This window comes from Quercus suber, unplaced genomic scaffold, assembly GCF_002906115.3.
Source record: "Quercus suber isolate HL8 unplaced genomic scaffold, Cork oak 2.0 scaffold_125, whole genome shotgun sequence".
NCBI lineage: Eukaryota > Viridiplantae > Streptophyta > Magnoliopsida > Fagales > Fagaceae > Quercus > Quercus suber.
Genome location: NW_027069589.1, coordinates 134,560 through 160,714, shown reverse-complemented (window position 1 = coordinate 160,714; position 26,155 = coordinate 134,560). Strand labels below are relative to the sequence as shown.

General features: G+C 34.5%; 1 protein-coding gene and 2 long non-coding RNA genes across 5 annotated transcripts; all 3 read right to left on the bottom strand.

The window, feature by feature from the left end:
* Positions 1 to 1,239: 1,239 nt before the first annotated feature.
* Positions 1,240 to 7,478, bottom strand: LOC112017378 (uncharacterized). Of its 2 annotated transcripts, XR_002883469.2 has the most exons (4): positions 4,156 to 7,478; positions 3,631 to 3,705; positions 1,796 to 1,954; positions 1,240 to 1,702 (listed from the first exon to the last, which is right to left on the bottom strand). It is a non-coding gene; the product is annotated as an uncharacterized LOC112017378 (long non-coding RNA). The 2 variants fall into 2 exon arrangements; XR_010629978.1 differs by lacking the exon at positions 3,631 to 3,705 and having other exon boundaries at positions 4,156 to 7,477.
* Positions 7,479 to 12,821: 5,343 nt separating this feature from the next.
* On the bottom strand, positions 12,822 to 15,369 carry LOC136068626 (uncharacterized). 2 transcript variants are annotated; one of them, XR_010629977.1, is made up of 2 exons: positions 14,107 to 15,369; positions 12,822 to 13,342 (listed from the first exon to the last, which is right to left on the bottom strand). It is a non-coding gene; the product is annotated as an uncharacterized LOC136068626 (long non-coding RNA). The 2 variants fall into 2 exon arrangements; XR_010629976.1 differs by having other exon boundaries at positions 12,822 to 13,231.
* A 10,175-nt stretch (positions 15,370 to 25,544) lies between these two features.
* LOC136068615 (serine/threonine-protein phosphatase 7 long form homolog) lies at positions 25,545 to 25,922 on the bottom strand. Its single transcript, XM_065775992.1, has one exon. The coding sequence runs from the start codon at positions 25,920 to 25,922 to the stop codon at positions 25,545 to 25,547; it is 378 nt and encodes a 125-aa protein (XP_065632064.1).
* Between the last annotated feature and the right edge of the window lie 233 nt (positions 25,923 to 26,155).

The window sequence follows — 26,155 nt, the reverse complement described above, 5'->3', positions numbered from 1 at the left end:
TGCAAAGGCCAGTTTCGAGTGTATGATTTTTTGAAATTGTGTTCTAACCCATGCATGACAGGAAATTTGATGGGTTGATAAAGCTTTGATCTCAGAAATATGAATGAGAAACATTTAATATTTTTCTTTCTTTGGTTTGTTGGTTGGGTTGGTGCTAAGATGTAATTGTTTGGCTGAGGAGGGTCACTTTGTCAACAGTGTAGTAAATATGTGGTTTCAGATTTCAGCTCTGTTTTCTTTACTTTTAATGCAGACTTAGAATAGTTTGAAATTGTTGGATTTCTTTTATTTTGGGTTTTGGATTGAGGTTGGAAAGTGTATTTAATTGAGTCACTGTCCAAGATGGGCTATATTTTCCAGTTGCAAATATTGTTTTTCCAGTTGCAAATATTGTTTTGCTATAATTTTAGTAGAAAAAAAAAAAAAAAAAAAAAAAAAAAAAAAAAAAAAACAAACATAGCCAACTTTGATATTGAAGGAACAGTTACGTCGCATTTGCCTGATACTTGTACTCTACTCACTGCATATTTGTTATTACTGCTGGCTCAATTTGTTTTCATTATGCAAGAGGGACATAATAGTATCACTGCATACTGATGAGCCGACACCAGTGATCAAGTGGAGACTATTAGCTAACAGCGGAACGGTGACTTTTGTAACTGTTAAGGACTCGAGCCTTTGGAGAATAGAGGCAGCATAAGGGTTTTATATTTTATTTTAACTAGTCGCTAACCCGTGCGATGCACGGGAAAGCTATTGTATATGAAGATGTAAACTATTCTTTTTTACTTCCTCTTTAATTGTTGATATGAAACATTAAATTACATAATGAAAAATAGAAATCAAACTTAAGTTTAAATTAAAATGAAGAATCAAATCTTTAACATCCTCAATTATCCATTAAATATACGAAACACAAATTTAAAGAACTACTCAATCAATATTTCAAATAAATTCCTTCTAAAAAAAATTATTTCAAATAAATTGAAAGACAAATTTAAAATGTTCTTTGTATCTTCTTCCTTCGTTGCTTCGTAGAAGTCACTAAATATGCCCTTTTGTTTTCCTTGATTACAGATGTTAGTGTGAGTTGTACATAACTTTGAACATAAACTTTTTGAAACTTTGTAGAATCACCATCTTATTCACTTGATAATTTGTTGTTACATTTATTTGAAGTATCACTGATGTAAGCCTGGTAATAGAACAAGTTGAGAAATGTATTACAACATATAGAAGTTAAAAATCAAATTTGTAATTTTGCTATATTAAATAATACGTACTTTTGTCATTTTATCAAGCTGAATTGCTTTGTCAGTTTCTTCAAAAGATTCAAAAACTTTCTTGACAGTGAAGAATTCTCATCCATACTTGAGATTATAGTCATTTAGTTGTATTTGGAAAACAAATTCTTTTCCATTCAAATTTTCCATTTAATTAATGAATATCACATAATTTTTGTTAGTTCACTAATGGTTCTTCTGTTGATGTTCATCTCTTCTTGAATTGTCACTTGTGATTTGAATTGTTTTGGCATCAGCAGCATGCTCCTCCAAGGCCAAAGCTTGAGCCTTGTAAATAAACACATTTGTAGACAACATATCCTTCCTTAACGTAATTTTCTTCCGTGGGTATCCACCAAGGATAACGGCAATATTGACATCTTTACACACTTCGACAACGTCTGTGGTGGCAACCACACCTATTGAATCGTATTCATGACATGAGTGAAGAAACCTGAGGGAAGAGAATAATTCTACCTACCTATAATTAGCTCTCAAGATAAGGGACATACTTTTCAGAAGAGGAAAGGCAGCATTAGTCATTTCCATTCTTATCCCATTCAAGGATTCAGCTGCCTATTCAATATCAAGCAAGTGCAGAATCACAGGCTGATCAGGACCCAGCATGATTCCCCTTGCAATCATAGGAACAATGGCATAACCTATTTGCCCTGTTGAACAAAATCAAAATTTTGAGCTACAGATACAAAACTATATATTATAATGTCTAGAAGAAAGAATCACCAACCTATACAATTGAAAATCATCTACACCTGTTCCTTAACATAATTAAGGACATGCAACAACAATCATATTGTTGTAAATCAAGCCTTTCTTTCAATTTTCATTCTTTCCAACCATTTGGAAAAGACTACAATGTTTAATAAGATAATAATGATTATAACAACAACAAAGCGCTTAAAATTTTTAGGACTTCTTTAGATTATCTGCTAAATGGCATTTAAACTTGTCACAAAGAAAACCACGGATTTAAACAGTTGCATTAAGAATTATATCATAGAATAGCATTGCAGGAAGTCGTGAATTGAATAGAAAACAGGATTTCCAAATGAAGTTATGGATAAACTTGTAGAAAACTAATTAAAAATGTGAATCCAAAACAAAGATAAACTTGATTTGCAATTGATCCCCAAAGTGTAAGCTTTACTTCCAATTTCTCTATTCAAATTTTCCAATGTTATAGTGCATGTTGGCAAATCAAGAGAGCCCCGTTCAAACTATATATATGCTAGTGTTATTACAGCCTCGCATGTGGAGTCTTTTCACACATAATTATAAATGTTCATTTAAGAAGTCTTCAATTGTTTTGCAGAAGATTTATATATTGACTTTTTTATTTATTTAATTTTTAAGCAAGTATGTTACCATGTGATTCTGTCAGCAGGTCTCCATGGCAATATAAAATCTATCAATATTAATTGGTAGACAAACTATGGAATATTGAAACCATTATCAATAGTCATTGTTTCACTTTGTAAACAATTGACATACACGCTTGATCAAATTCAATAGGGTTTTATGAACTTGTTTTTAGAGTAACTCAAGTTAGCTTGATCTTGTGGCTTCCATTATAAATTATTATAATTTTGGATTTAGCTGCTATAAGGGAATCGTCTTTCTAAGTAAAATAATAAAACTTTCTAAAAGCTTTGATTCCTTTGAAGTTAATAAGGGTAACAAACTCCATGAAATAAATCATTAAAAAAATCAAACCTACTTCTCAAATGGAATCATATCAAAATCTCTTTCAATACTCCACCAAAACCCCATAGTGATAGACACCTCAAAAGTATCTGTCATGCTCAGAATTGGGACCATAGGCACCTGAAACAGTGACTTGTATTGATCATCCACACATTTGAACTTACATAAACTGAATAATTTCCCACAGCCCCATCAACTTTCTTTACTACTCTTCTAGTCCACAGCAATAGCAGCCCAACAGAGGCCCCTAAAGCTCCAAAGTGACACCAGCAGACTAATAATCAATATGGTAAATCATTGTTACAATAGTACAGTCAAAAACAAAAAACATTTGTACACTACTATCAACTATTACCAAAACTATCTAAATGTTGTTTTCTACTATATAAACCTATCTCACCATCGATGCCAATAAAACTTTCTAAAAGCTTTGATTCCTTTGAAGTTATAGAGGGTAACAAACTCTAATCTTAATGCACAATCCCACCATAAAATAAATCATTAAAAAAAATCAAACCTACTTCTCAAAGGGAATCATATCAAAATCTCACCATCAATACCAATACCAATCCCAATATCAAACATATGACATTGAGAAAATAAGGCCAACAAAACATCTCACCTTGATTAAATCAACAACACAGCATCACATTCCCTACTTATCTTCCTCCTTACCACTCTCCATGTATTATGAGTTCTAGAACAACAACAAAAAATCACTTAGGAATTTTATCAAAGAGTTTGTGTACATGTAAGAGAAACAACACTTAATGAAAGTGGACATCAATGAGAATGATCTTTTACTCTGCAATTCTTTAACTTTAGCTATCTTTTGCCTTTTACATGGATTTAGATGTATATTATTGCCTACACAACAAAGCAAAAACCCAACCCCGATCTGAATATGCTTACAAAACAGAGATAAAAGAAACAACTTTAGCTATCTTCTGCCTTTTACATGGATTTAGAGGTATATTATTGCCTACACAACAAAGCAAAAAACCCAACCCTGATTTGAATATGCTTAATTTCTACATTCTTTCTAATTAATATATAAAGAAAAAACAAAACAGAGATAAAAGAAACAAAAAACCCAACCCTGATCTGAATATGCTTAATTACAAATTTGCTAATAAATTAAACTTACCTTGGGACTGTGACAATGGTTCAGAACATTCATAGCTTTCGCTTTCGCTTTGGCTCCTCCTCAGCTTCGAGAGAGACAGCCTCAGCCCCAGCCCCAGCCCCTTCTTCCCACCAACGGACTGTGGCAAAGGTTCACGACAATCATTGCCCCCTTAGGTCTCTTTCTGCATTAGCGTTAGGAATTTTTTTTTTTTTTTTAAATGGAAGAGATTGCGTGCGTGAGGTTAAGGATTTGGGGGAAGGTTAGAGATTTAAAGAGTGAGGGAGTCGGGACAGAGATAGAATAGTCGGGTTATTCTAAAAAAAAAAAAAATTAAACTTAAATAAATAAAATAAAAAGAATCTTAAAAAAAAAAAATAGTAGTGACGTAGAAAATTGTGGGAGCTTTGAAAGCTTCAGTTTTATATATATACTGGTCGCTAACACCAAAAACTTACATACAAATAAATACAAAAATAATTTGTTTATGCTTATATGCTTCCATTTCTCCTGGTTGAAAATCTTCATTACTGTACACAATTGTATCTTTGTATGATGTAATCTCATTTTTAACCTCAAGGAAAAGTTAAATCATAGTCCCAAAGGGCAACATAAAGTTGTTTTCAGGCCCCTAGCAGTGTTCTTTCTTTTCCATGGTACCCTAGATCTCCCAAAAGTGAAGCTTATATGCCTTGAAAAAGAAAATAACTTATTAACTTCCTTGACAATAACAAAGACCCACCATATGAAAATGTCCACTTAACAGAATAAGAATCATATTATTTAGTTTCACTATTCCACAATTGAATTTAGTAACTCACATTAAAGATAACACCAAAGACTTTAAATTACATGCAGTCCATCATTTCCATCATGAATATCAAAAGATATGAGCATGTGGTTTGAAAATAAACCTACAAAATTATCAACTTGCAAAAACATTGTATTTTTCAGACAGCAACACTTAAATTACCAAACAACATCATAAAGAAACATGTGCATCTGCAACTTTAGGGCCATCAAATATCAAAGGCACCATACATAAGGACTTCCCCAATTGCCATTCCTAAATTCCTATTGAATATTAGAATAATCAGCACTATAGTCATTATCACTGTATTTTAACACCCATAACAATTCTTTTTAGTAGACTGTAACCTGTATACATGTCACGCACAGATGCCTTTATTTGAGAAAAGCTTACAACCATTAATTGAAGACATTTCTGCTTGCGTTAACTTTTCTCAAGAAGAAGATCATGGAATCCTATTGTCTTCTTAAAGTGTCCAAAGATTATGTTCAAATACAAGAAGACTACTATATTACTCAACTAAAGGACTATAGTCATCAGTTATCACAAATAGTGTGCTACTCTACTTGAAAGCTAGAAATCCTTAATCCCGAGAATGGAAAAAAAGTTAAAGACAGTAACAATGGAGCAATGCTAACTTCATGCTTTTTCAAGATCAATATAAATACACTGCAATTGCAAGAAAAGCAATATTCCCATCAGAGAGGCCCTAACTGCTTGAAGGTAGGAAGCATATCTAGTATAGAAAAATTACTATTTGACTTCATATGTTTTTCATTGGTATCAATGCCCTCTTAGTGTTTTTTGTCCAAAATAGAATTTATCATTCTCAAAACAAATAAAGGTTATCAATTTACTTTGATTTTGTTTAACAACCTATAGTGTGGTGAGTCAATAGTTCTTTCTATATTTTACTTTAGGCTCGTTGCCCCTTTCTACCAACATCCTTCCATGATAAATTTTAATTACGATTGATTAACAGCTGAATCCAAACAAAGCTAAAAGAAAGTACATGACAAGAAGTTGTAAATACCAGAAGATTTTCACACACCAATATAAGTGTGAAATCGTAAACACAAAGTGCAGAGCAGTCAATAGAAGATCATCCTTAGAATAGTAAAATAAAATAAAAGGGTATTTACAACCCTTCTCTGATTGAACAAATATGATACTCTCCTACTCAAAATAAAAACATCAACATGCTTGTGGATGATATCAAAGTATGTTGATGGATACAAAAATACGTCGGTAAACAACAATGTTGGAGAATTCCACACACACACACACACACACACACACACATATATATATATCAAAGTAACAGCTAAAACCCCATTAGCCAATGTTTAGTGACAACTACACTACAGTGTCATGGGACTTAAAGTATAAATCTCATTATTTTCTTAAGGAATTGTGAATGACAATTAACAAAGACAACAGCATAAAAATGACTACAGATAGGGCATGAATATGAACATGTACAAATACAAATATGAAACAGGCTACAAAATGACAAATGAGCATAGATATCAATCACACAGGCACAAAATTTACTGACATTCCATGGAGCAAACAAATCCCATCTAGGCTTAAACCCAAAAGCACATATCACAGCTTCAGAATCATCACCTATAGCTTCTGCTAGCCTCTCAGAACCCTCTGTTACATCAGTTCCATCAAATCCCATCTGTTCTATAGATCATCATGCATAATTCAAAATCTCATTCAACCCTAAAATCCCTTTTTTATGAAACCAAGAGGAATAAGTTTCAAATAATAAAGCTCTAACATAAATTTTCTAATTCCTATTGATCAACAGTGAGTCAGCAATATCAATAAAAGAAATTTGAAATTTAAAAAAGATTAGATTGTAATTGTTCATACATGAAAAATAGTCCAACATCAGAAAAGGATCCCAATTCTTCAGGTCAATCTTGAAAATTTAATACCCAGAAGATAGAAAGTCAAGAACAAATGAAGTAGGAAAAGCTATGTAAACATGGAATTATGGAGAAGAGTTTATCGGGTTTTAGAAAAGTTTGTAGGAAAATATATGAAATTTTCCCCTATGCATTGAACACCATATGAGTTGTTATTTCAGATTAGTATACATGCCCAAGCTGAAGGAAATTAGCAAGAGCAATTGGAGTCAGTAAAATTTTTATTAATTTAAAGGAGAAAAGAACAGCGTTCATCTAGAAGTTACCATCTCGATGTTACTCTTCTGCTATCTCTCTTTCAGAGAGTTCATTTAGAATCGGACTCCCCCAGATTTCGCAATCACAGATCTTTAAAATGTTTGTTTTTGCTTTTGGGTTGTGGGTTTGATATGGTCTAATTATGTTGGTTTGTGGGTTGCGATTGTTGTGGGTGGTGGTGCTGCTACTTCCTGCTCAGTTGTGGTGGTTGTGGGTGGAACGGGAAAGGAGAAGGGGAACGGAAGAAATAGGGTCTGAGGGTTTGTGGGTATGGCGGGTTTTGATTGATGAAGGAGAAGGCAGAGAGCTGGTTTTGCGTTTATCGGGGTTTAGAAAAGATTTATGTTGCGTGAAAATGCCTTTTTTTTTTTTTTTTTTTTTTTTTTTTTTTTTTTTTTTTATATTATGTTAATATGAAAAATTGTAAAATTTCAAAAGTTTCGGTTTTATATATATTATATTATTATATATAATAAAAGTTAGAGTTAGACGACGTAGTTGTGCCTCTTGACTTTATCAAATTACAGAAATTTTTTTAAATTTTTAGATTTTTCAATAAATTCATTTACTTAAATTTTTAGATAAAAACAAAATTTTTTTTATCTTTATTAACTTCTTTGAATAAAGTAACAATAAATATTCTAATAAATTCTTTTTTTTTCTTTTTTCTTAATTTTATAAAAAAATATTTTACTAGCTTACGTTAGTATTTTTTTTTTTTTTGGATAAACATTTATCCTATTTCATCTATTTTCTAATAATAAAGTAACAAATTTAAAAGTATTATTTTTTCTTCTAAATTTTTTTTCTTTTGGAATAAATAACAAAAAAATATCTAATATTTATTAGCTTTAAGGTAAACTAAAAAAAAAATTCTAATAACAATCTAACAACATTAACAAATTTAAAAGTAATATTTTTTTTTTTTAGATTTTTAGATTTTAAAAAAATATATATAATTTTTTTTTCCTAGAATTTTTAAGTTAATAAAAATCTTAATTTAATTATAATCCAAATTCTTCGTCAAATCCGTATAATCCTTATTTTTTTTAAGAAGTCTAATGCATCTTGAATTGCAACATTGTAGACTTAGTGTAATCTAATTCTTCTTATTTTTTTTAATTACTATATTGCATGGTTTAACTTAGATTGTAATCTAATTAATTGGATAATGTACCTATCCTTAAAGTAGTTGAATGCAACAGGGAAGAGTGATGGATTTAAGGTGTAGAGCCTTTCTTAAGAGAGACCGTAAATGATAAGCCATGTAGCTATATATTGTATTAAGCATTTTACGTTATGCAATTTTTAGGTTCTGCTCCTTTCTTCTTCTTTTTACGTTAATTGTGACAATGTTATTCCTGATTGGTAAGAAATCCAACTTCATCATCTAACTTCTTAGATCGTACATTTTGCAGGTATGTATTTGTCATTTTTTTTCTTTTATTTTTTTTTTTTCATTAAATTGATTAGATTTTGTGTATTTCTTGCCTTTTGTTTAAGATAATTTTCTTAACTTTGATCTAATTTATATGAATAATTCAATTCTCATGTGATGGTATGAGTCTCTCTACTTCAAATTTTTAATGTTTAGTAATTTAGATTGTTCTTAATTATTTAATTGAGATTTTCACCTAAATATTCTTTCAATTATTTTTTGGATATTTTTAATTATTGAATTCATGGTTTTTTCATTTGAATATGCGATGCAGAGATATACAAAGTATCAAAGTAAGATAAGCATTGTTCTTTCAATAGAATGACTGCCAGAAGGACTAAAATTCTCTTGAATTTCGTTTGGTACAAACCTCTTACCAAATCAAAAGTTAGCAACTCAAACTCAAAGAGCAAGACTGCAAGAGACTTCCATGTTGGATGGTAACAATCCTTAAGACCTACATTTATCCCTTCATGTTTGGTGTATTTGATCAAAACTTTTGGCCTTCGTGATATATTATCATTGAAAAGTTATTAGATAAATCTCATTTTCCCTTTGTAGTGGGTTGGATATGAAACTTATTTTCAAATATATATTATGCAAAATTATAAAAAACAAAATCCATAAATGAATAGATGGTATAGGTATAACCATCCAAAAATAGAATAGAAAACTATTGACATTTAATATATATATATATATATATAATTTGCAAGTAAATGGAAATAAGAGAATAAAATAGAATTCCCTCAAAAGAAAAAAGTTTCTACTAAGAATTCTTTTCATATAACGTATAAACAAAGAGCTTGGTTACCCATTGTATATTTTGAGTATACAAAAAGAATGTAAGAAATTGTTGGGGATAGATTACCCAAGTTCACAAAAGAGAAGGTTCAATAGATTTTATGTTATCTTCATCCTCCTTATTTTCAGTTTCCATAACTCATAACTCAAAAATCAGAAAATTGAGTGATGGAAACAGAGTTATCGTTTGCCAAACAACCTTTTTGCTATGGGTCCTACCATTTTTGAGTTATGAGTTATGGAAACTGAGAATTGAATTATGGAAATCAAAAATCTAAACACCCCCTAAATGTCACTATTTATTCTCTAAACAGTACAAAAATTTGGAGAAGCTATTGGAGATGCTTTAATCATGAGTTTGCTCCTTCTCTAATGAAACACATGTTAAGATCAAATAGGAAAATTACACTTGCCCAACAAGCTTTTGCAGATGATGCAGAAAAATCTGGGGTATCAATAAAACAAACCATAGATTTGTTGAGCATGCAAGTTGGTGGTTATGAAAATTTTGGGTTTTTGAATGTTGAGTATAAAAACCATGTAAATTCCAAGAGGAGAGAGGCTTTAAAGAGAGGAGATGGTCGTGTTGTGATGGATTACTTTAGAAAGATGCAATTAGAATATCTATCTTATTTTTATTCTATACAACTTGATGATGATAATCAAATTTTGAATTTTTTTGGCTGATTCTAGATCTATAGTTGATTATGGACACTTTGAGGATGTTATATGTTTTGACACCACTTATCGAGCAAATTCATATAGTCGACCCTTTGCTCCATTTATTAGGGTTAATCATCATAAACAATCAATTGTCTTTGGTGCAGCTTTATTTTATTATGAAACTATAACGTCATTCAAGTGGTTGTTTGAAACTTTTTTGAGTGCAATGTCAGGGAAACAACCAATAACTATATTTATAGATCAATTTGCTGCAATGGCTAATGCAATAGAAGATGTGTTTCTTGAATCAAATCATCGTCTATGTGTGTGGCATATTTATCAGAATGTTGCTAAGCATCTACATCATATATTTAATTCATCAAGCCAATTTCGAAATGATTTTAGTAATTGTGTGTACGATTTTGAAGATGAAAATGAATGGATAGTTGTTTGGAATGACATGCTTGAGACATATGATCTAACTGATAATCCATGGTTGCGTGAAATGTTTGATGTGAAAGAGAAATGATGTATGGTATATGGTCGACGTATGTTCACTGCTAATATGAAAAGCACTCAACGCAATGAGTCAATGAATAGTGTGTTAAAGAAATACTTGAAGCCAAAACATGGTCTTTTGCAATTTTTTGGACATTACTCTAGAGTATTGTCTAGTAAACGAAGTCAAGAACTACAAACAGAGTTCAAAATGAGACAAACAACACTAGTTTTACTATTTGACTTTGAGATGTTGAGACATGCTGCAAAGTTGTACACTCCAGAAATATTCAAAATGTTTCAAGATGAATATGTGAAGATTGTGGATTGTACTATTTACAAGGCTAGTAAATCTGATTCTATCACAGAATACAGAGTGAAATATTGAAACAAAATTCAAGAGCACTTAGTCAATTATGAAGCCTCAATAACGACAATCCAATGCAGTTGCATGAAGTTTAGCTTTTTGAGAATTCTGTGTTCCCCTTCTTTGAAAGTATCAAGGACTATTGTGGCATTGATGTTAAAGGTAGTGCTCAAGAGTCAGTGGGAAAGCGTCTTTCTCACTTGAGTCACAAATGTCTTCAAATTAACACACTTGCAGCACAGAGAGAGATGATGTATGAACATGTTGATAAATGTTTTGACAAATTATTGCAGGATTTGCAAGAAATGAGAATTAAATGTTGTTTGTCCTCTATGGAGGGTGAGTTCCATGGTGAAGTTGTTCTCGAGAATGTTTTACAAGGTGACGGTGGATTTGAGTCACATGTGGACATTTCTCAAGGCATACGTGGGATCAAAACAAAACCTATTGTAGGTCGTCCAAGAGGAAGGTTGAAAGGTTCATTAGAAAGGACAAAAAAAAAAAAAAAAACTCAAAGTAAGAAAGATTAACCCAAAAAGACTAGTGAAGCAAGACAAGTTTAATCACGTGGTGGCCTAAATAGAGTAAGTTCATTTACATTCCATTATAGAACAAGAATTTATAGGTTCATAAATTTGTTTTATGTGACAATTGTTTTTTCTTCCCACATAGGTCGATTCCTTAGTTAATATTAATTCTCACAAAGAACATAGTAATGTTGAACAACCATCACAATTAGTAGATAACATAACTTAGGTATGATGCTATTACTTACATATTTTTTCTAATATCCTATTAAACAATTACTACTATTAAAAAGTGACACATAAATTTATTTAAATGTTATGTATAGGAATCTTTCAGTTGTAGTAATTTGATTGGACAAGACAATGTTGTTGGATTAAATGGTCTGAATTAGGTATACTTATAAAATTTGTCTAATATCCTACTATCCAATTACTTTCATTAGCATATAAAATGAAATATTGATTTGTTTAAATGTTATATGTAGGAATCTTTTGATTGTGAATTTTTAGTTGGACAAGATCATGTTGGGTTATATGGCTTGAATTAGGTGTGTATAGTTGTTATGAATTTTGCTACAACTTAAACTTATATTTTCCTTTTAGTTATTTTTTCCATACACTTATTTTATATTTGGTGGCATATTTTGCAGGTTTCAATAGATCTTGATAGTGACACCCTTTGAAAAATACCGTATTGGTTTTTTTGCTTTGTGTTTTGCACAGTTTTTGGACAGCATATTGGCTGTTATATAACATCTAGTGGACAGCACTTAACAGTAGTTTTTGGACAGCACATCTGACTTTGATAGATTTTTGGAGAGCATATCAGTCAATTTGGATAGATTTTTTGGACATCACAATTTGGACAGATTTTGGATAATTTTATATTCAATGGGAAAGTTCATTTTTATATTTTTTATATCTATGTATTTGCATATTTGAACAAGGCAGCTTTAAATGAATGCAACAAAATGATATGGATGAAAATTTAAATTTAGGAACTTTAAACTTAGCAATAGATTTTTTGAGCTTTTCTTTTTATTTGGCTCTCTTTTAAGATTCAGTAAGTTTAAACATACATATAGATTTGGTTGGCAGAAAACATTTCAGGTGAACGCGCAACCATATCTGACAAATTGGATTTGGTTGGAACATGCTTATTTCTGTTGTGAGCTAGTTGCATGTGGTACATGATCACATGGCCCACTACAAGAGGTCCATAATCTTCAATCACAAGTAACATCAATTAAACAACCAAAATCTAAACAAAGGGAGAGGAATAAAGAGTGGTACCACAATGTCACCTTTATAAATAAAGTAAAAGAACATATAATAATTCTTTTGGTTGGCAAGGAACTAATAACATTATGTCAAAACTCAATTTGATGTAACAAAACCATATATGATTCTCAGAGCTCGTCCCAAATAAATATTGCAAGAATTGTAATGTAACACATTACTAATGCAAATGACAAAATTATACAAGGCTTATAAAACATTCTCATGATGAGATTTGACATTAATTCCGAGGATGTGATATGGACTGCAAGCTTCTATACATTTTTGAACATGAACGCGCAAACTCTGACAGCCCTCCTCCTCTTCCACCTCTTCTTCAATACATCAATCGCTCTTCCGCAATGAGATAGTTTTGAGGTTTATCTTCCATCCCATCTTGTTCCAACTCATCTGGCCCTCTCTTCTGTGAGCACTTATCTTGTTCCAACTCATCTATTGAATCCAAGGATTGCATGTCAACAATGTATGTCAACTCATCTGATAGCCCTTTCGCTTCACCAGCTCAGAAATTGCAACAGCCATATCATTAGCAATACAACCAAACTTATCTAATATAGCTTCAAAGCAGGAACTATCATTATAATGTGTAAATGACATTAGGCCCTAAAATACACCATGAAAAAGAGAATAATGTATCATTGAAAAAAAAAAACGTAAAAAGACAATGAGATTTGATGGTAAACAACATGAAATTGAAGGAAAGATGATTAAGCGACATTTTCAATATTCCTTTGCCAAATAACTTGTCCTTGGACACCACCAAGCCACACGGCAAATGATTACCCACAAACAACGATCAAAATTCACATTCCAAGAAGCAATTTGTATGGTTAGTAGTTCTTTGAACCAAAATAAAAAAAGGGGGTGGGGGGGTGGGGGTCTTTTCTAGAATGGCAAAACTCATGTACAGATTACAGAATGTGCTCTCATATTCATAATTACAACTTATAACATAGCTGAATTTAAATGGTGAAGTTAAGTTGCAGTACCTAAGTTTGGATATGAAAACTAACTTAAGATACCTACTAAAGCAACTAGCAATTTCACCTGTAAATGTTTCTCAGACTCAAATTGTGCATCATACCCCTAAAGCACATCACCAATTTCATGACAAATTGACATGCAAGCTGAGATAACTAGAAGTTTTTATTTTTTATTTTTTAGAAGTAATAACTAGAAGATTATCTACGTGCACCAATTCTTATCAACTCAAAGAAAATCTCCATTACTTATACTCAAGAAATGCTCAAGCATACATGTGAAGGCCCATAAATTTATAATTAAGCAAAAAATTAATAATCAGTTCATGTAAAATGGAACCGCACTAGGTACAACTTTTTTTCAGGACAAAAAACAAAGCAATATACCTTCACTTCATCATATAGCTTCTCTGAGGCTAGCAACTTATCCAGCACCGTGGCATGAGTTTCATGCTCTTCTGAGTCAAAGTCATCCTTCCCATCATCAACATTAGGTAACCCTCTAAATGACCGATTCCATGTAATCACACGCATCAATCTAGCAGAATGATCAATATGTCCTGTCAAGCAATTAGCAACAAAGTTTAGGTATGAATACCCAAAACATCAGTAAAATCTAAAGATTACAGAACAGCTGAGAAATGTTGAAGTTATAGGAGTGGTGGTCCTTGGCGGCGAATATATGGGCGTGGGATGGGAATGGCAAAGAGAGAGGAGGTTGTTAGAGGCGGCAACGGTTGAGTGGGAAAGGGAATTAGATGGAATCGGCGAAGAGGGAAGGGGGTGAACAGGCGGAATTGACGACGGCCTCAGTGGCCGTGATTCTATGGCCGGACTGGGGTTCCTGAGAAAAACAAAGGTGGAGCCACCGCGCCGTAGAGGAGGAGGATGAGAGAGAAGCTATGGGTGAAGCTGTTGTTGCACGTGGCCGGTTGTCCGGTGAGATTGGCGGCTGCTGCACGTGGCCGCCGTAGATTTCGCCTCACAAGATCTTGCCGGTTTGAGTTTGCTCAGAAAACAAGCTCAAGTTGAGATGCAGGTTTGAGGAGTTTGAGGAGAGAGAGAGAGAGAGGGGCAGTCCAGTTGTCGCTTGCCGGTTTGAGTTTATGTCCGAAGGCCATGTGGCCTCTACCATCTAATTATTTCTCCATGAAGATCCTATGTTGGAATTGCAGGGGAGTCCTTAACCCAAACTTTTGTAACATTCTTAGAGATTTAGTTTATGTCCTTATTCTTGATATGGTCATGTTGACAGTGACCCGTTTGGATGGGTCTAGAGCTAATCAAGTTGTTGAGAAGTTGCCCTTTGATAATTGGCACACCACAGAAATCATTGGCTATATAGGTGGCATCTGGTTCCTCTAGAGAACAAACTCAGTGGATGTGCACATCCTTAACTCCACAGAATGTGCACATCCTTGACTCCACAGAGAAGGAAATCCATGCTTTTGTAAGATTCCTTTCCTCTGATGTTAGTTGAATTCTCTCTTCTATTTATGCTAGTCCTAAGGTGGCCAAAAGGCACATTTTATGAAATAACTTAAAAACTGTTGCTAGTTTACACTCCTTACCCTAGTTAATGATTGGGGATTTCGATGAAGCCATTTGCAATCAAGAAAAGTTAAGGAGTAACAAAGTTAATGTCAAAGGGGCCTTTGATTACCAAAGTTGTATGAATGATTGTGAGATGATTGATCTTGGGTTTGTGGGGCCAAAGTTCACCTGGTCAAATAAAAGGGGTCTTGCTGATTTAATTCAAGTTAGACTGGATAGAGCTTGGGCTAATTCCAAGTGGAGGGTCATGTTTCTAGAAGCTTTTGTTAAGCACTTGCCCAGGTCACACTCAAACCAATGTCCAATTTTACTATCTACGGCTTTTACGGTTTAGTTGTTTAACAAACGTTCCTTCAGGTTTGAGAAGATGTGGATGGCTCACCCTACCTTTTTAATGTTGTTAATTTGGCTTGGGCTAATGCAAATGATGAGTATAACAGGGCTATCCCTATCTTCTTTGAGCGGGTTAAGTTCTGGAACTTACATGTTTATGGTGACGTTTTTTTATAAGGAGAAGTTTGTGTTAGCTAGGCTTAAGGCTGTCCAAAAAGCCATCTCTATCCACCCTAATAATTTTTTGCTAAACTTGGAGAAAAACCTTATGGAGGAATTTAATTCAATCCTTAACCAAGAGCAGCAACTGAGGGTTTTGAAGTCAAGAGTCTCTTACCTTCTAGATGGGGATAGGAACACCAAATTCTTTCATGTATTTACACTTGTGCGTAGGCATAGTAATAAGATTCTCTGAATCAAGATTAATAATGATGATTGGATTTCTGATCCCTCTGAGATTGGTGGGTTTATTTTGCTAAGCTTTTCCACTCGTATCATATTTTCTCTCTTGAAGTTGTCGAATTTTTGCCTCCTTTTGCTGTCATGCTCCAAGAGTCTAATGTTGACCTTTTGGTGGCCCCTATTGAGTATGAGGAAATAAGGCAGGCTTTGTTTTTTGATCAAGTCTTTTATAGCCCCTTGTTCTGATGGGTTGTATGCAGGGTTTTATCACCAATATTGTTGGGAGTCAGTTGGGCCTTCCTTCACACAAGAAGTGCAAGATATCTTCAACTCTTGTTAATTCCCTGAGGGATATAATAATACCTTGATTACCTTAATCCCTAATTGTATCTCCCCGGAGTTTATCTCTCAATTTCACCCTATTAGCCTGTGTAATACTATTTACAAAACTGTTACCAAAGTTCTTGTTGCTAGGCTTAGACAAGTTCTCTCCCCCCTTATCTCCCCTGTACAAACTGCCTTTGTTCTGGGTAGGCGTGGTATAGATAATGTTATAATTATCCAAAAGCTTATTCATTCCCTAGCTTGTAAGAAAGGAAAAATGGGAGGGATGGGCATTAAGATTAATCTAGAGAAAGCCTATGATCATATGGAATTGGGGTTTGTAAGAGTTGTTCTCCATCATTTTGGGTTCCCTAACTTGTTTATTAAGCTGGTTATGGAATGTATTTACTCCACTTCTACTAGCATCCTGTTAAATGGAGGTCTCTTTGATTCTTTTCTCCCTTCTAGAGGCCTAAGGTTGGGCAATCTCGTCTCCTAACTTGTTTATTCTGTGCCTAGAATTTTTGGGATTGCATATTGTGGATAGTTGCAACCAAGGTCTTTGGAAACCACTCAAAGAATCTAGATTGAGTCCCTCCTTTTCCGACCTATTTTTTGTTGATGACCTGGTGTTGTTCTCGTTGGCTCCTTCTTCTTGTGCTCATGCCATAGAAAATGTCCTTGGGAAATTTTGCAACTCCTCTAGCCAGAAAATTAGCATAGCAAAATCTCGTGTTGTCTTCTCTCTTAATGTGGATAGGTCCACCCATGAAGATTTTTTTAATATTCTGAGTATTAGGGAGGCCTTGAACATTAGATCATACCTTAGCTTCCCTATCTCTCCCTCGGCCATTAGGGCTAAGGACTTTGACTCCATTATAGAGAAAGTATCCGCTAAACTTACTGGTTGGAAAGCAAAGCTCCTCTCGTTTCTTGGTTGAGCTATTCTAATCCAATCTGTAATTGAAGCTATCCTGGCCTACATCATGCAGTGTGCTCCCTTCCCTGCCAAAGCTTGTGATACGCTTGATGCTCTTAATGGAAACTTCTTGTGAGGCTTTTCTTCGGAGAAAAAGAAAAATGCACTTGGTGAATTGGAAGAGGGTAACTAAGTCGAAAAAGCTTAGGGGGCTTGGGCTTCATTCTACTATGGCTAGAAACTCGGCTTCCATGGCTAAACTTTTATAGAGAATTGTCAAAAGCTCTAATGAGCCCTAAGCTGAAGTTTTAAAAAGAAAATACATTGGGAGGTTATCTAGTCAGAGTGCTAACGAGGGTAGGAGCTTGAATGGTAGGAGCTTGAATCTCAAAGGCTCCATAAATTGGAATGGGTTAAAGAAAGGTTGGCCTCTATTTGTCAAAAAGTTGAATTAGGTCATTGGTAATGGTTCTATTGTTAATGCTTGGAGAGATAATTGGGTCAGCAAGAATTCTTTATGAAGCTGTGGGACCAATTACTTCTCAAGAAGAGGATTTGTTGGTAAATGAAGTGTTGTTAGGCAATGGTAATCTGGATTTATTTAAGCTCTCCTTTATGGTACCTGATCACCTTATACAGGCTATGAAGGCCATCCCCACCCATGGTCACGGCTCTTCCCAGGATTCTAGAGTGTGGGTGGATTCTCCTAATGGAGATTTTTATTTTAAATCGGCCTATATCCTAGCGTGTGAAGATGAGGATGGAGTGAGCAACTCTTTTCTCTAATGCTTGGGTTTGGAAAGTTTCTGCTCCCCTCCAAATTAAATCCTTCTTATGGCTGTGCCTCCTTAATAGCATCATGATTAGGGAAGTCCTTGCCCACAGAGGTATTAACATCTCCCCTTTGTGCCCCTACTGCCATAGGTGCCTTGAATCTGTTACCCACCTTCTAAGGGATTGCTGTCATGACCTAAACCTATACCCCAGAATTTAGAGCACGACCGGCATGTTAATATCAAGTTTACCTCAATACTAACATGAACCAACCTAAACTGAAGGTGCTTATCAAGAATTGTATATTGTATTCCTGCTTATTTCTTGCATAAAAGCCACAATATACAAAAATGATGAAAGCCTTGAAACTTCATTTCATTTGAACTTGGAAAGATTACCACTTGGTTGAAACGTCAGGTATTCGTGTAAATATTACATAACTAAACGTTTAGAAAAACTTTTATTACAAACCTAACCCCAAAGAAATACAATTGGGGTTCAAAACAAACTAAGGTTTCAAATTATATCTGTACTCAAGGATCAAGTACATCTTGATTCCTCCTATACAACAAAAGAGCTAAACTACTATACAACAAAAAAAACTATACATTTTAACAAACGAGAATCACAAAATCCTTGCGACCTCTAATACTCTCGTTGCTTCTAGGAAGAACTTGTGCATTGAAATATAATAGGGTAAACTGCGAAGCCTAATAAGGTTTTAAGGTCCATGGGCCTTTAATAAGAATGCATGTAAATCAAATATTTTATGGATATGCCAGTTTTGATAAAATAGTCTTCATACTATTCACGTTGTTCTTAAAATAACTTATGAACTTTCAAATAAAAAATACTTCATTTTCCTTTCATATAATAATAAAAGGACATAATAAGGAATTTAAACATAATTCAGTAATCTTATCTTTGAATAGACTATAAAAAATACTTAGTTGGGAAATTTAGACCCCGATTGATAGAATTAACAAATTTTAAACCCAAGTTGTTAATTAGATTTATTATAAATAAAACTTGTTAAAAACAAACAAACATCAATATCATGTCAAAATCATACAGCAAAAAAATAAATAAGACAAGATATGATAACCTAGGAAAGCTAATGAAATAAACTAGTTTCACATTAAAAAAACTGGGGAGAAACCTTCCCGAAAAGCAATCCACTATAGTAAAGAGAAGTTTCAGATATAGTACAAAACATTTGTCCCTAGACTCTACAATCCTCGTAGATGAACTCACAGTAGAAACCTTCTACCGCTTCAGAATCTCTGAGCTCTTCAATATATGAACGCCACCCTTTGATGCATGAATCCTAGTACGTGACTAACCAATTGCGCGGATCCCAGTACGTGACTTCAATCACCAATTAGAAGAAGATGTTGGCTGTAAATTTCTTCACTTCATCAACAATGAAGATCAAGAAGCACTTGGTTACAAAACTTTAAGGTGCAAAGATGCAGTAGCTTCTTTCAGAGAGAATAAGGCATCGATCACCTTTTTCATATGTTCTTCTTGTATTTTCTTATATGACGGCCTCTAAAATAAGCCTTATATAGGTCTAAGGTTGTGAGAAAAGAAACCTTATAAAAATACAAAAACATGGGCCGAAAATCAGATCTGAAAATCTGAATTCCCGTAACCTTGACAGATAGCCAGGTGTCGAGCTTTAAATTTCAACAAATACAGCTATCAAGAAGCTATCGACGGGACAGATTGTTTCTCGATCGATCGACCTAGCTATTGAGAGATGTCGAGATTGCGATAACAATCAACTAAAGAGCTCGATAGATAGCCTAGTTGTCGAGAGGTATCGAGCAGCTATCGAGTTTTAAAATTCAGTAGTTTCTCATTTGATTCTTGGACAGACTTGTATGATTTTAACATTTGAACTTGAAATCTTATTTCTTGAAGTATTAAAAACACCTAGAACTACTCAATTACAAGTAAAGTGCGTTTTGTCAAAGGATTAACCAATTACATAAAAGAATGACATATGTTCTTATCAAGTGAAACACATATGTCCTAACAGTCTCCCCCTTTAGCAATCTGTGACAAAACCACAACTAACAAATGAATATATGAGAGAAGTCATAAATCACTTAACTCATATTCACTTGTTAAACAAAACTCATCAAGGTATCTTAGTATGAAACAGAAATAATAGATTACATACAAGTAATAAGAAACATGTGTATAAAGATAGAAAAGAAACAACACATGTAAAGGTAGGTGAAGAAGACATATATTAAAATATAAAGAAGATAAGTACAATGTATGTAAACATGGTCACAAGACCGGTGTACAAGAACAAGGAAGTAAACACTCCCCTAATAAGATGAAACACATCTCCCTCTTACAAAGACATGTATTTCTCCCCCTAACATGTAGAATCTTCAAAAGAAACCACAAATTCTCCATAATTTCTCCCCCTTTTTGTCATGATTGACAAATGGTACAAGAAGTTAGAAAGCTTCACCTAAGAAACATAAAGACGAATGATCAATAGGGTACAAGAAATCTATATAAATGCATGAATGTAATGAAACAAGATGCTATGGATGACAAGATAATAGAAAGATGCAAAACATGTGAAAAACAAACCTTTCAACAAGAAAAAATGTTAAGCACATTGATCCCAAAAACACACACACACACTAAACAAGTCTAACCAATTTTATATTTCAAAAATAAGTTAAGACAATTTAGTCAGCATACATGAACACATGTAAAACCTTGTGATCGCCAAATCACATTGTATCTACATATGTATCAAGAGTAGCAAAGAATATTGCATGTTGTGTGTGAAAAACATCGCAAGATTTCATAAGTGTATACATGTTATAATAATTTGAGATATGAGAAAATCACTTTAACTCACACACAATCATAACTGTTTGATGAGGACTATCCCCTTCAAGGTACATCCTTTAACTCTCACATCTCCTAAAATACACACTTGCAATCATATTTAAAGCATTTTTGTTCTTTTTGTTTTCTATTTTTCTTTGCATATTTTTCTTTTATTTAGCATATCATGCATGGGCATATAAGAGAAAGAAAAGAAATGCCCAATGATAATTGACATTTTAATTTTGCTATGCCGAACCACACAAATGTCATTGACATCACATTTTTGCTATGCCGAAACATACAGATGTCTTTCATGATTGGCGGATTAGTGGTGAGATGGTTATTTATGCCTTTCTCTAAGGATTTTCTAGTCCTTCCGTCAAAAAGAGTGATATAAGTGCTAAGTACAAGAGATAACTTAATCTTACTCATAAAAAACAAGAGCCATAAAGGTCACTTGCTTAGTTGTGCATAAAGATGCTCATCTAAGTTACAAAAGATACAAAGTTTAGAAAACTTTATTTCAGTGGCCATCCAAGGTACACAAGTACCAATGTACACAAACACACACTGTTTTTGTATTTTTTTGATTTTTCTCTTTTTATTTTGAAAAACAGACAAAATAAAGACTAAATAATACCAAACAAAAACAGACAAACAACATGAAAGCATGAAAGAAATATGCATATGCATGAAGACATGATAGAAGGGTGCAGATGCATAAAAGCATGATTCCAAAAACAAATAAGAAATCAAGTAAAGAGAGTCCTACTTTAGATAGAAAGAATTAAAGCAGAGGACAAACAAAAAAGACAATTAAGTCTTAGGCTCATTTCTCACCTATACAACATGAATCTTTGGCTGTGAAGATGAAAATACAAGTGTCCTAGTATGTCTACTAAAGAACATAGAAGAATTAAAATTCTCCTGAAATTGAGTTAAAAAACTCAAAACTTTTAATAACTCTCCAAACAAAGGTGTAGGTCCTTGAGAGGAGACCTGTGACCTTTTGGACAATTGCTTATGAGGATACAATTTAAAGCAATTAGGACGAATGTGTCCAGCAACACCACAATGATGATAAACATGAGGTCTAATAAAGGATTTAGAATTAGACAAATCAGTTTTGAATTTCATGTCTTTATCACATTTCTCAGATTGGGGCGCAAAGACAGTCCTTGATCTAGAATCCGTAGAAGAGGAGGGGCTGGAGGAAACAGCATATCCTAAGCTAGTCTTATCAGAACTAGGCTTTTGAGCACTCAAAACCTCATTAACCTTTGCACTAGACATCCTCTTTATTTGAGTTCTAGCTTTACTAAACTCAACCTCAAGATTCTTGACATTCTCTTCTAATGAAGTGTTCTCCACAATAAGAGTCTCAACTAACCTTGTAGTCTCATCTAGTTTGACTAATAGATCAGTTTTTTCAGTTTTTACCTCATTAAGCTCTTTTCTACAAAGATGAGAATTCTTTTCCCATTTTATGAATTCAGTGCATAGTTTATCATAGGCTTCCCGAAGGGTTATCTTCTTGGGTACTTCATCATCAGAAGAATCCTCACTGTCACTAGCACTCTCCATAATCACCTTACCGGTTGAGGTAGCAAAGGCCATAACGTGATGACATTCATCCATAAATTCATCAGAAGAGTCATCCTCAGTATCACTCAAGGTAGCAACCAACCCTTTATCTTTTGACTTCTTGATCTTTTCCTTTATAAGGTAATTTGGACTCTCTATCCTCATATGACTAAAACGTTTGTACTCATGGCATTGGATGAGAGGTTTTTCATTCTTGCCATTCCTAGAGGATTTAGATTTCCTAAGAGGTTTGCCGTTATCCTTTTTCCTAAATTGAAGAAACTTGATAATTTTATCAGTTATGAAGGTTAGATCCTCATCCTCATCTTTACTTTCATCTTTATCTTCAGAGTCCTCAATCTCTTCCTATATACCCTTGAGAGCCAAGTTCTTGCTCTTTCCACCTTTTCCCATTGAGTCTAATCCCATCTCATAGGTTTGAAGGTTCCCTACAAGCTCAGTCAAAGGAATTTTATCAATTTCCTTTACTTCTTCAATGACAGTGATCTTGGCATAAAATCTTTTAGGTAAGGACCTAAGGATTTTCCTAACAATTTTGGATTCTACTATAGATTCTCTAAGGTTGAAAGCAGAATTCACAATATCCTTGAGTTTGGCATAGAACTCATCAAAGGTCTTATCCTCTTCCATCCTTATTTCTTCAAAACTACTAGTGAGTCTTTGAAACTTCACAGTCTTTACTGCCTTAGGACCTTCATAGGTGGGCTTAGAATGGTCCATGTTTCCTTGGCAACTTCCGTGGATGATATTTTCTTGAATTCCTCATTAGTCACTACACAAAACAAAGCATTCAAGGCCTTACTGTTGAAATTTGCCGATTTGATTGTTGCATCATCCTAATTCACTAATGCTTCCTTTGGCTTAATCCAGCCAACTTCAACAACTTGCCATACCTATTCACCTAGAACCTGCAAAAAGAACTTTCATATGAACTTTCCAGTACGCATAATTAGTTCCATCAAATAATGGAGGAATCAAAAGAGATTGTTCACGATCCACGACAATGGGGTTCAAGGATCACACTCAAAAAATTAATCCAATCAGAGTGAACCTGCTCTGATACCACTTGTTGAAAAATTTAGATCCCGGTTGATAGAATTAACAAATTTTAAACCCAAGTTATTAATTAGATTTATTATGAATAAAACTTGTTAAAACAAATAAATATCAATATCATGTCTCCTTCTGCTATTACGAGGATCTTACACCATTTTTCTGTCCCTTTTCCTGTGTTCGACCACTTCACACAAATTTGTGTCATAGATGCCACTACCTTAAAACATAGTGAGGTGCAATTTAGGTCGTGACAATCAGATTCCAGTCCTCTCTCCCGTCTGGCTCCATCTCGTTCAACTCCATCCACATCTGCCCCCTCCTTTTCCATGGGCAATGTCTCACTTGGAGACATCATAGCGCAGCTGCAGCGCATGGATGCTCGCCTTAATACACTCTCTACTGAGTTGTATAATGTGAACGTTCGTGTCGGTCGTATTGCACAACGGTAGGTGACTATGGGTGGTTTTGCTCCTAAGGCTTCTCCTTCACCACCTCCTCTAATGGCTTCTGATTCTGATGCTGAGGATGATGATGATGATGGTGATGACGATGATGCTTCGGATGATGATGGAGATGCTAGCTCTACCGATAAGATGTCTACTTGACACTCTTACCCTTTGTCACTCGTGACAAAAAGGGGGAGTAGTTTTGGGGATATTAAAAGTAGTCATTCTTAAGGGGAGAGTTAGTGTAAGACATTTTTGTTAGGGGGAGAGTGATAATATGAGGGATGTAGTGAGGATATGATGTATCTTGTTCTTTTCTACTTTTTTAGATACATTATTCTTGTACATTAGGTCTTGTGACTAGTTTTTACATACATTGTACTTATTTTCTCTATATGTGGATGTATGTTTCTTTCACCTACCTTTACATGTGTTGTTTCTTCTCTATCTTTTATGTAATTGGCTAATCTTTTGACAAAACGCACTCAACTTGTAATTGGGTAGTTCTAGGTGTTTTTAATATTTCAGGAAATAAGGTTTCAAGATCAAGTGTTGAAGTCACCAAGTCTGTCCAAGAAATAAGCTGAAGAAGTGCACAATCATTAAATCTCGACGCCTGCTCGACAGCTTCTCAGCACCTTGCTATCTGTCAAGGTTTACAAAATCAGATTTTCTGATCTGATTTCTTGGGATTCATGAATGTGTCTTTGGGCCTTCTTTTCTCCTAACCCTAGACATATAAAAGGATTGTTTTAAGGGTCGTCAAAGAGTTCACAAGTTGCGCAAGCATTGAGCAAACTCTGTTCAAGCAAATTGTGATCGAAGACAAAGTTTTGCGTTAGTTCATCTCTTTTGAAGAAGTTGCTGTGTATGTGCACCTTTCGGTTTTGTGATCAAGCATCTTCTTGATCTTCATCGTGGAAGAACTGAAGAACTTTGCAGCCAACAACTCTTTCTAGTTGGTGATTGAAGTTGTGTACTGGGATACGCGCATTGGTTAATCACGTACTTGGGAGCCGTGCATTAAAAGGGGAAACTGTCACTACAGAACAAGTCCAATTGGGTATTAGGGTAAGGGTTCAACTGTAGGTTGGTAAGGTACTTGAGATTCCTTTACTTGTAACCGCTTGTTGTGATAATAGTGGAGTTTTGGGAATTGTGACCTAAAAATCACCCAGTGGGGTTTTTGCCGTCAGGTTTTCCCCATTCGTAAGCAAATCACCATGTTATTTATTTTCCACTGCATAATTAGTTTATTGGTGATTTGCTTGTGTTACCACGCGTTTGCATGTTAAAATTGATTAATTAATAACTTGGCTAATTATTTAATTAATTTATCACAATGGGTCAATTCGTTTTTGACTTATCAGAGTGGTGAGCGGACCTGCCTCCACCGGTAGTTGTGGTGGCCTTGTAACAGGGCATATTAGTGGGAAACTCGAATACGCCCACAACTGCACCAACATCAGTGCTCCTCCAATCTGCAACGCCTTCGACTCCAATGCCTTGCATAAGTGCCTGTATAGCCAAGCTTATGCTTTACTACCCTAACTGTACCTTTTCGTGTTGCTGATTAGGTTCAGGAATTGTAAATGCATCACTGACACCCGGTCTGCTGACTTGTCCATAAACAGAATGGTCCCCAACCACGCGAGTATGTGATAGCGTGCATGTTGCTGCACTACCTCATTAGTAGCATCCGCAGCTAGGGGACCTCTAAATCGTGCCTCCAAACAAGTGACTCTTAGCCTCGCCCCAGCAAGGATAGACTTGTCTTCATAGGGATGCAGTATTAGGTCTGGAGGACGATGACCCAATAACTTAAGACACAAAGCAGGCCAATCTAGCTTGACACTTCCAGTCACTGGCAACCGATCAACAAGAACCCCTAGCATCACCTCAATATCTTGAAAGGTGATGCCCATCTCTCTATGTGGTAGGTGGAATGTGTGCGTCTCTGGACGTCAATGCTTGACCAGTGCTGTGATCAACGTGTGATCCATTTCCAAGTTTGGAACCTTGAATAACCCTTCAAAACCCGCCTCAGTTATATAGTAAGCAATCTGTGGGTCTAGCCTATGTCGGGGTAACGTGCAAGATTGGCGTCTGCACTTTAGCACGCCTGGCACTACCTACACACGAAAGAGCACTATCTTAG